This window comes from Lupinus angustifolius, chromosome LG16, assembly GCF_001865875.1.
Source record: "Lupinus angustifolius cultivar Tanjil chromosome LG16, LupAngTanjil_v1.0, whole genome shotgun sequence".
In the NCBI taxonomy this organism is placed as follows: domain Eukaryota; kingdom Viridiplantae; phylum Streptophyta; class Magnoliopsida; order Fabales; family Fabaceae; genus Lupinus; species Lupinus angustifolius.
Window position 1 is genome coordinate 14,775,475 of NC_032024.1, and position 11,674 is coordinate 14,787,148.

At 29.5% G+C, this 11,674-nt stretch overlaps 1 protein-coding gene across 1 annotated transcript; it reads left to right on the top strand.

Annotated features, from left to right (window-relative positions):
- On the top strand, positions 7,827 to 9,077 carry LOC109329579 (aspartic proteinase CDR1-like). The gene has a single exon (XM_019563269.1). It carries the CDS (start codon positions 7,827 to 7,829, stop codon positions 9,075 to 9,077), a length of 1,251 nt encoding a protein of 416 aa, XP_019418814.1.

Here is an 11,674-nt window from a genome sequence, read left to right on the forward strand (position 1 = left end):
AACAAAGTAAGATGTTCCATGATTTGACCAAAAAATCACTTTTCTGGTGCGTCAGCCGCTTAGCCCATATGTATCCCCACTAAGTTGTATGTTTCAGCAGCTTGCCTGACCTGGTTCCCCGCTCAACTGCATGTTTTAGCCGCTCAGCTGACTGGTTTCACGCTCAGCTGCCTGTTTCAGCAGCTTAGCTGACCTGGCCTGGTGCTTGGTGTTGGCTGACCTGGCCTGGTGCTTGGTGCCTGCCTGACCTGGCCTGGTGCTTGGTGCCTGCCTGACCTAGCCTGGTACTTGGTGCCTGGCTGACCTGGCCTGGTGCTTGGTGTTGGGCTTGGTTGGACAGCTTTGTGCTTGATTTCTTCATGGTGAAGCAACCTTTTTTCATTTGGTTTGTTACTTGATTTTTGTTGGTTGCTTGGCACTTTTGGGCTGTTTTCTTTAAGTTAAGGTAAGCATTTGATTTTTGCAAGTTTCCTTGCATACCTTAACATAGGTTTCTTCAAGACGAAGCAAGCTACCTTTCTTCAAGGCTAAGTAACCAAATTAAGCACATAGCATGCCATGCTTTAACTTGATTACTTTTAGCAATTCATTTTGAGCTTTTGTCTTGAATTTTGGCTTGAATTCTTATCCATCTTTGAATTTATTCTTTAATATTCAATTTCCTACAAAACTCAAAGAAAACTTGGACAAGAATTAATAAAGAACCAATTTATTTAATCATGCAACATTCACCTAAAAAATGTTAATTTAAGTTGTTTTTCTACAATTTGCATAGGATAAGTGCCATAGAATGATGGTGAAAAGTGTATACTTTTGGCACTTATCAATATGCCTCATGTGATTGCTCTACTTCTAAATTATGTCAACCCTCTATATGTGATACTTATGAGAATTTAAATGCTGAAAATTCTGTTTTGAAACAAAAACTTTCAAAGCTCACATATAGTCAAGAAAATCTTAACACATTGCTTGCTAATACAAGAAACGTTGGTAACCAAATGATCATACTTACTAATTTAAAGTGTGCAGGAATAATAATTTAGATTCAAGGTTTCAGCCATTATGAGATTAGTATTTTCGTTTTAATAATCGGTGTTGAAGTTTTATAGTTTCGATGTTTATTTAGTTGTTTATAATTTAGTGAGAATATCGAAATGATTTACAATGTCACAATTTTCTTCTTCCATTCAATCTCATGTTAGTAAGAAGTCAATGCAATGTTACTGATCTCATTTGTTTTAAACAAAACATGGTTGATAGAGATTTGAATGAATATTTTTGGGGCGTAATGTATATCAATATTTTATATACGAAAGTTGTTGTGAATGCATTTCTTATTATTATTTTGGGAAAATGTAAAAAGTATGCACAATGAAGAAAATAAATATATCTCTCACAATTGTTTTAATGAATTTAGTTTTAATGACAATTGATTTTTTTAACAATCCTTACAAGTGAGTTGTCCATATCCTTCATGTCATTGGGAAAACCATAATTTGAAATTGAAAATATATATTAAGGACATGTGACTTTCCAAGCGAAAAGTTTGTAAACTATAAGGATTTTTTTCCATAAGTCAATTGAGATACTTGGACTATATAATTGTTCTAATAAGCAAGTTTTTATTAAATATAAATGTTAGGATTATATTCTTTTTCTTTTGTCTTTCTCTTCTCCTATCTATGCACTTCCCTACCTAATCACATACACATATTCTTAAAACAAGTTTTGTGTTGTCTATTAATTACAAATGATCAATTATTAATAAACCACACAATCAATGGAAATATAGAGATTGAATTGGGTGATGTTATTTTTCTTTCTTATTTTTTTATGTTGATTTTTAGTTTAATATTGATGCCATATCAATTTATTAATGAGTGAGATATTAGTGATTAAGTTGGGATGCAACTCTCAATGTATTATGAGAGGTTGAGATGATTTTTATGTGAAAAAAGAAATTAATTTATGAGATTAATATTTTCATTTTAATGATTTATGGTGAAGTTTTATAGTTTTCATGTTTATTTAGTTGTTTATGATTTAGTGAGAATATTGAAATGGTTTATAAGATCACATTTTTTCTTCTTCCATTATATTCAATCTCATGTGAGAAAGAAATCAGTGTAATGTTACCGATCTCAAGTGTATATGTTCAAGTTATAAGTACTTATGTTTTAAACAAATAGAAATTTTAATGGATATTCTTCGGGCATAATGAAATACTTTGAAAGTATAAGTTCCTTTTGAATAAGTCAGTTGATATAATTAGACTGTGTAATTATTTTAATAAGTAAATTTTAATTAAACATAAAGGCTATGATTATTTTCTTTTTCTTATACTTTTCTCTTCTTTTATATTAAGGTTGTTGCGAATGTATTTTTTATTATTATTTTGGAAAAATATAAAAAAGTGTGCACATTGAAGAAAATAGATATATTTATCACAACTGCTTCAATGGATTTGTTTTTAATGACAATTTTGTTAGGTAATCAGTGGCCTAGGAACACTTAGAAGGGGGAGGGTTGAATAGGTATAGCAGTTATCAATCACCGCTTCTTGAACCAAAACCCAACTGCTGGAAAACAGCCTAGTTAATCGATTCAGAGCAGGGTTTAATCGATTAACTATTGCACATAACAGAATGATCAGACATGCAATTTGCACAGTAACTAAAACAAAATTGAACAGATATAATACAGATATTTTTACGCACAATTATTAAGTATATAGAAGTAAACAAATATCCAACTTTTCAATTACAGATTCGATTTATAATGACAAGAAACATAAAGAAGATAAAGAGAGAAAGAACAGTGCAAAAAGGATTTTTATCCTCGTTTGTTTGCGGTCCACTACAAACTACATCCAAGCCTCCCCTTCTAGATCATGTAGATTTTCTTTCTTCACAATATTGAAATATGGATACAAATACCAATTCAATTACAAGCACATAGGACGCTCCCTTCTTGAAATCTAGGATCTCTAAATCCTTGGTTTGACTCTACCCTACGCCTCTGAGAAAACCTTTCTCGCGAACTAGCCCCAGCCAAGATTCTTATCCTCAAATCAAGACCTCCTAGCATTGGTGAAGAACCTCAATCTCTATGGTGATCTCACACCAAGAGACAAATCCAGACTACACAAAAACACGTTAAAAAACAAGGTATACTAAGCACAATAATGCTTAAAATATGACAAGATAAAGACTCAAAGATTAACCCTTTTACTAACCACTTAATCCATCAAGATTCAAATGATTTAATCAATATCAGTATACAGATAATTTCTCTCTGTCAATATATAATGCATGAGCATGTGAGCAAGATAAGAATGGATACAAAATTATGCAAAAACAGTAAGCATATAACAACAATTAAACCAGCATAATCTATGTTCTCACGCATACAACTCTCTTGCAAAAACACAGTAAAACATGTATGCAAAATGCTCTCTAAACAGCCCTATACAATAGAATGCAATGCTATGGTTTTCTGAACAAAGCCTTGTAAAACAGTTAAAACAGATTTCAGTTATAACAAATATCAGACTAGTTAATCGATTAAGGCTTCTCTTTAATCGATTAACGGGGCAACAGAATGACACATAATTCAGTTGAAACAGAAAACACATATTTAAAAGAAAACCAGTTGAGTTAATCGATTAAGTTACCACGTTAATAGATTAACTGGAACATTTATGCATATGTTTCAAATGGTAAACTTCTTATATGTTATGCATAATATATATACATGTTTTACCAATTATATTATACCTAATATGCACATATAACTTGCATGATAGAAACATACAATTAGCTAGATGATATGTCTCATGAATATGATATGACAATTAAGATGGCTTAAGAGACTAGTACCTAGGTTCACCTAACATATACTCACTTACTAAGGCACACATCCTAGACTACTTAGATTATAGACTCAATTTACACCCTAGTCTAGATATGACCAAATGAGCATAAGGAATGTTGATTGTTGAACCATCTTCAAGCTTTGTTAGAACCTTGTCTTCACCAAAACATAGGCAAAGACATGCTAGTGTTATCCTTGACACTTTGCACTTTCAAATTTACTTTTTAACAATCCTTACATGTCATTGGAAAAATCATAATTTGAATTTGGAATTGTTTATAAAGGAAGTATAACTTTCCAAACAAAAAACTTTGTCAAGTATAAGAATTTTTCATATAAGTCAATTGAGATACTTGAACTCTATACTTGTTCCAATAAGCAAAAAAAAATTAAAACGCAAATCTAAATTATATTTTTTTCTTATGCTTTTCTCTTTTCCTATATATGTACTTCCCTACGTAATCACATATATATTCTTAAAACAAGATTTGTGTTGTCTATTAAATGCAAATATATTTTTTATGATTTAGTGAGAATATTGAAATGAATTACAAGATCAAATTTTTTATTCTTCCATGTAATCTCATGTGAGTAAGAAGTCAATGCAATGTTATTCATTTCAATTATATTATCTTTGTTAAAGTTATGGTTGGTAGGAATTTTAATGAATTTGTTTTAAACAAAATATGGTTGGTAGGAATTTTAATGAAAATTTTTAGGGTGTAATGTATATCATTGTTTTATATATGAAAGTTGTTATGAACATATTTTTTATTATTATTTTGAAATAAAAATGTAAAAAAATGTGCAAATTGAAGAAAATAGATATATGTGTCACAATTATTTCAATGGATTTAATTTTAATTATTATTTTGGAAATAAAACTTAAAAAATTGTGCACTTTGTACAAGACATATGCGTCTATCACATTACACTCTCAATCTCTAAAAATGTGTATCACTAATACATTAAATTTTGAAAGTATAAAAAAAATGAAAAATCTATGTATAAAATAGAAGACAAATAGTTGTGTAACTATATTGAAAATAGAGATTTAATGATGGATGTTTGTGGAAAGATATCTTTCAAAATAATTACTCAGGTTTTATAATATGCTCCTTTGGAAAAAGGCTAATTATGCAATGTAAAAAAATAATTATTATATGCGAGAAAGGCTCTGTATGACAGTAGAAGGAATAGTGATTGAAGAATAAAAAAACAAAGTCTTACTATGTTTTTATTATTAGTCTAAAAATTTCAAAATGTAGGATTAACTTGCACCATATATTATCTTATTGACTTTACCATAAATAAATACTTATTATTTTCTAACAAAATTAATTATTGAAGTAACCCTTCATAATATTTTTATTAACAATTTTACATCAACAATAAAATATGTAGAAATCATATTTTATGAGTTACTGTTTATAACATTTTTATTAATAAATTATGTTATTATTTTTAATTAAATTTATGCAAAATACATTACCACCTGTGCGAATGCACGGGTATCCTACTAGTTCATAAATAAATATAGTACAACTTGTGTGGTTCTTGTAAAAGTTATATATAATGGATCTTACATGTTGATGTTGTTTATGATAATATGACTTCATTTGAGTTCATAATAATTTTACACTTAATGAAAGATATTTTTTTTTTAACTGAAGTGCTAGAGCACCAATATATTAGAATAGAAAGTCAGTACACATAGGGAACCATTACAAATTTTTAAACCTATAATTCGGGAGCATTGCCCTATTCCTATGGAAGTCATTTCGGATGAACTCCGGCATTACATTCCACCAGTGATTTGATCTAGATTTGATTCCAAAGCCGGCTAACTTATTAGCACAAGCGTTGCCCTCTCTAAAGATATGCGATATGCTTAGGTTCATTGATGCCATTTTCGTTTTACAACGGTGCCATCTGTTTTGGAGCTTTCAAGGGATTGAGGCATTCCCCTTGAAAAAGTCCACTACCATTGTTGAGTCACATTCAATCCAAAGCGAATTCCAGCCTTTGTGATGAGCTAGCTCCACTGCTGCAATGGCAGAATGCAGCTCAGCATATAGCGAGGTCTGGATGAGCAGAAAGGAAGAGAAGCATGCAACAAAGTCACCCCTGTAGTCTCTAAAAATGCCCCCACCCCCTGCTAGGCCCGGAGAGCCATGAGCCGCACCATCGGTGTTAGCCTTCATCCAACCCATTGAAGGAGGCTTCCATAGGACTTCCACTATATTAGGAGCCTTACTGATGTTCGGGTTAATGTTCAGAGACTTGAGCAGCAAGAATTCCCTGAGTGAAGAAGAGGAGACAGCTTTGGAACCTTTTCCCGAAATAGCAGTTTTCCACTATGAAAGATATTAATGAAAGATATTACGTATGTATTGATAATATATACCCTAAGGATGCTTATAAGTAATTTAATATTGATAAAATATATATTTTTGTCCAAAAATTATATCCTATGAATTTCGATGAGCAATGAATATTAGTTTGAGATATTAATATCAACTTTTTATTCTTAGTGTAGTTAGCCATTAAAGTTTGAAATTTTTTCTATCATATGTCGTTAGTCATATATTGCATTATCAAGTTATTCGTTTTATTTTATTTATTGTGGTTCAACTACTACATAAATATCATTTTTATGAATGAAGTCAGCTAAACAAAATTACATAGTATAATAGAAAATGAATTTCTTACAGATAACATAGTGATATATATTGGAACAAATAGTTAAATTTGTAAACTCTGCTCCATCATATATGTTTATGTATATTTTCGTTATTTGATTAATTTTAGTTATAATTTATAATTAAATATTATTATTCCTCTAAAAATTTGATTAAGATCCACGCCACCAAGAAGAAGAATCTATTGTTTTTACTAATTTACTGAATTATACCCATAAGTTATTGATTTCCACTTGACTATATTATTTTTTACATACTCTTGAATATTTTTAGATATTGCTACATTATATACTTTTCATCTTTGCGATCCTCTATTTTATGTTGTTATGATAATGAACCCCTTATAGAAAAAGAAATCAGGAAGAGATAAAACAAAATAGTAAAATAATACAAGAAAGGAACAAAATATGTGTTTGATTAGTGATAAATTCTTACCAAACCCAATAAAAGCATATTGAAACACTGTATAAACGCATAATTGAGTCATATTAAATTAATCACATAAGATAATATATGGCAAACAACTCATTTAGCCGACTCGGCTACCATCGAGGCTCTCTACATTATGTCTGTGTGTTCAACAACACCATTAAAGGGATTCTAAGTTAGTATAGAAGCTTATTTAACAAATAATAAGTTAGTATTCTTGTATGGTCAAGGAAGTCTTAATCTTTTAATTTAGCGCACAAGCTTATTTTACGTTATTTTACATATTAGCTAGTTAATCAAATCATTTTATCAAACACTTCCGATTCAATCAACTACCGTATCAGTCATAAACTATGGCATAAAACAACATTTGCATATTAACCCTTTCAACATTCATTAAACAACATTTATAAATCTATGGCATAAAAGAGGTTTTAAAACTATGGCCTAGAAATGGAATAGGCCACACCCATCTGGAAGACGGTTTGTAAATCGTGACAAAACCGTAATCTAAATTTTATATCATAGTTCACTCCCACCTATTATTTTTTGTATAGGTGAAAAATATTGTAATAAGTCCAATTAACCCGTTCAAGTCAATGACTGGATCAAGTTTAATAATAATTTATCTAATATCCCTTTTAATCAAAATAATTTACTATACATAACATGTTGAATAAATATAATCATTTATATAATTTTATAAAAGTCAAAATAATTAATTGACGTTTAATTATGTGAAATTAGTTTGCCTATAAAATCACACATTCCTTTAACAATAATTATTCATCTTCATAGTCTCTTTGCTCTCTGTCCAACAAAATGGCTTATCTCATACTGTTAAATCCATTCTTTTTATTTATTTCACTCTTCATTCTTCTAATACATTTACCAGTCCATCAAGCTGTCAATAGTGGATTCAGTGTTAAATTGATTCGTAAAAACTCAACCAATACTCCATTTCAACGTCTCACGGATGCTGCACAAACCAATTCATATGTCTATCTCGGTGAGTATCTCTTGGAGCTATCTATTGGAACTCCACCAGTAAACATTTATGGTATTTTAGATACAAGTAGTGACCTTATATGGACCCAATGTGCACCTTGTCTCAACTGTTATAAACAACTTGATCCATTGTTTGATCCTAAAAAATCCTCTACTTACACCGATATCTCTTGCCAATCGGACAAATGTCATCTACTAATTGCACCTGCATGTTCTGGTGAGAATACGTGTGACTACACTTATGGTTATGCAGATTCTTCTGTAACACGAGGTGCATTAGCATCAGAAACAATTACCTTCAAATCATCCACAGGACAACCTATTCAACTTAATAATATCATTTTTGGTTGTGGAAATAATAACAGAGGGAATTTCAATGACCATGAGATGGGTATAATAGGCCTTGGAAGAGGACCAACGTCCCTTATTTCTCAAATTGGTTCTTCAGTTGGTGGAAAGAAATTTTCTCAATGCCTAGTCCCTTTCCACACTGATATTAGTATTTCTAGTAAAATGAGTTTTGGTCAAGGCAGTGAAGTACTAGGGGATGGTGTGGTTTCTACACCTTTGGTTAAAGGTGAAATTGGTAGCGCATATGGCACCGTTTATTTTGTTACCTTACAAGGCATTAGTGTTGAAGATACCCGCTTTCAAATTAGTAACAATTCTGAGACTCTATCAAAGGGTAATATGCTCATTGATTCAGGGACACCCTCAACTATTTTACAACAAGAATCGTATGATCAAGTATTCAATGAAGTGAGGAAGCGAGTTCCAATGAATTCCATCACGGATGATCCAGATCTTGGTCCCCAACTTTGCTATAAAACATCAACTAATCTTAAGGGTCCAATGATAACAATGCATTTTGAAGGTGCAGATATACAACTAACGCCTACTCAAACCTTCATTCCCCCAAAAGATGGTGTTTTCTGTTTTGCATTCACCAACACTAGTAATGGGGATCCGGGAACTTTAGGCAACTTTGCACAAGCAAATTTCTTGATTGGGTATGATCTTGAAAATGATGTGGTGTCTTTCAAGCCAACTGATTGTACCAAATAGTATAATTTGGTGTAATACTTATGAGATGAAGATAATAATTTCGCCAAATTTCCTTATTAGTTGTGTTTAATGAAATGAAGATAATAAAGAGTTTTAATTTTATTTATATTATTTAAAATCAAAAGGCAACTTTCTTTAGGGGAAAATATGGAATTTTCTCAATCTCTTACTAATTTTCTCAATAACTCATTAATTTTCTCTAGATAAAAATGATCTCAAAGAAGCTTTGTAGCTTGACATAAAAGTTGTGCTTAAAAATAATTGTTGAAAATATGCCTTACATTTTGTCTTGCTGATTTGGCAAACAAATTCTAAGTTATAATAAAATTGTACTACACACGAAAGGTAAAAACCACAGTTAAGTTTGAATAATGTGTCTTAACCTTTTATTAAACTTGGAAAATATCTTATGATATTTTATCATATTTTAAAGAGTAAATTACACTGACACCCCCTGAGTTTTAGTGAAATTACATAAATCACCCATCACTTTTCTACACCTACACAAACCTCCCCTAGTTTTATACTTTCATTACACTTACCACCGCTACATAAGAAATAAGTGTAATCTTTTAAACAAAAATATGATAAATGTAATTAACTTAAACAAAATATGATATATTGTGTAGACAAGTCTAAATAATATACAAATCAATGTATCTTTATTATTTTTTGTAACAAAATGCATCAACAATTCTAAAGAAATATTGTTTAACAATTCTAAAGAAATATTGTTTAAATCGCTCTTATAATATAGTGTAACGAACCAAAAATAATAAAGAAATATTGACTCATATATTATTTGGATTTGTCTCCACAATATATCATATTTTGTTTAACTTAATTGTGTTTATCACATTTTTTGTTTAAAATATTACACTTATTTCTTATGCAGGAGTGGTCAGAGTAAGGAAATATAAGAATTAGGGGAGGTTTGTGTATGTGTAAAAAAGAGAGGGGTAGTTTGTGTAATTTCACTAAAACTCATGGAGTGTCAGTATAATTTACTCTATTTTAAAAGACTTTTCAACAATATAATATTTCTAAATTATTATATTTTGATTGGTTACATTATTCATTTAATATTATATTTAGATTCCTTTTGTACTAATATAATGTAAATAGCACCTTGTTGTACATTATAGGTGTGAATATGTAAAACATATCTATACTATATATAAAGTCAAAACTTGAAATAATTATCACATTGATTTTATTTTCCTATTTTGCCCTTAATATTTTTTATTTCTAAAGTAAAACCTATTACCTGACCTATAACATATTAAGTTATGTTAGACTTTTTTCATAAGTAGGTCAGACTTAGCCTTTTTGAAAACCCTATTTAATTTAATAGAGTAGAGTTTAGGTCATCCAAAAGACCGATTAAACCTAAGAGACTGACATATTTAGTTATATTATGTAAAAGTATTAATATTATAGAATTTTAATATAAGTAATGTTTATATATATATATATATATATATAATTTTAATATAAAAATGTATACAAAAATATAATTTAATTGTTAGAGTTATAAGGGTCGAAATTGCTAGTAATCACAAAAATATTCTAATTGATAGTCAATATCAGAGCAATCAAAGAGAGATGTAATTTGCTCTGAGATATCTAAGAAATGTTTTGTTCAATCTTTTTTATTTTAAAATCATTGTATTTTGTTTATATAGGCCAAATAAAATTGAATGTTCACGTATGCCATTTTAGAATTTCAAGGATAAGACTTATGAATGAGATTTATGATGTCCTATTATTGACGATTTTGAAGAATCATAGTGAAGCGGAGAGGGGAGGGTTGAACATAACAAATCAAAGCAAACATTTTGCCCTATTACAGAGCAAGTATAAATTTCTTCCTTTCCATATTCTATATAAAATAATAATATTTAGTATTATCTAAAAAATAAATGAGTCTAATTTGATACCAAAATGATTCCCGTTAATGGTATATCTATATCTATACTATTAATAAAGGGAAAACACAAAATAACCACCTATCATGGTGTAATTTGTGTTTTCCTATTTTGCCCTCAATATCTTTTTATTTCTACCAAAAAACCATATAATATTATTTTCTTATTTTATCTTTATTATCTTCTTATTTTACAAGTGTATTTAAAAAATTGAATATTAGACCAATTGAATAAATTCAACCGTAAACTTAGCGCAAAAAATTATATTTGAACTTATAAAATATAAACTATACATTATAAACGATAGGAAAGCGGGTTGACAGGCACGGCAGTGCATGTCAACACGCTAGTATTTATAAATACAAAAAAAATGAATAATAATTAAATCATTCTACAGAATGGATGCCTTTTTTTAGTATTTTGTAATTTGTTAATAATATCAATTAAGTAAGTCACTAAATAATTGAAGTAACAACTAATGGTAAAAATTGATTTCTATAAAAATTGCTTTATTAACAAATTAATTTTATGTTTTAATGATCTTATACAAAAAATAATAATTTATTTTTAATGTTAATAATTTTAATGGAACTTTTATATTCGGATTATGGTTTGCATCATCCCTAACTCTCGATTAAAGACGTAAAAAGATCTAAGATCAACATCATC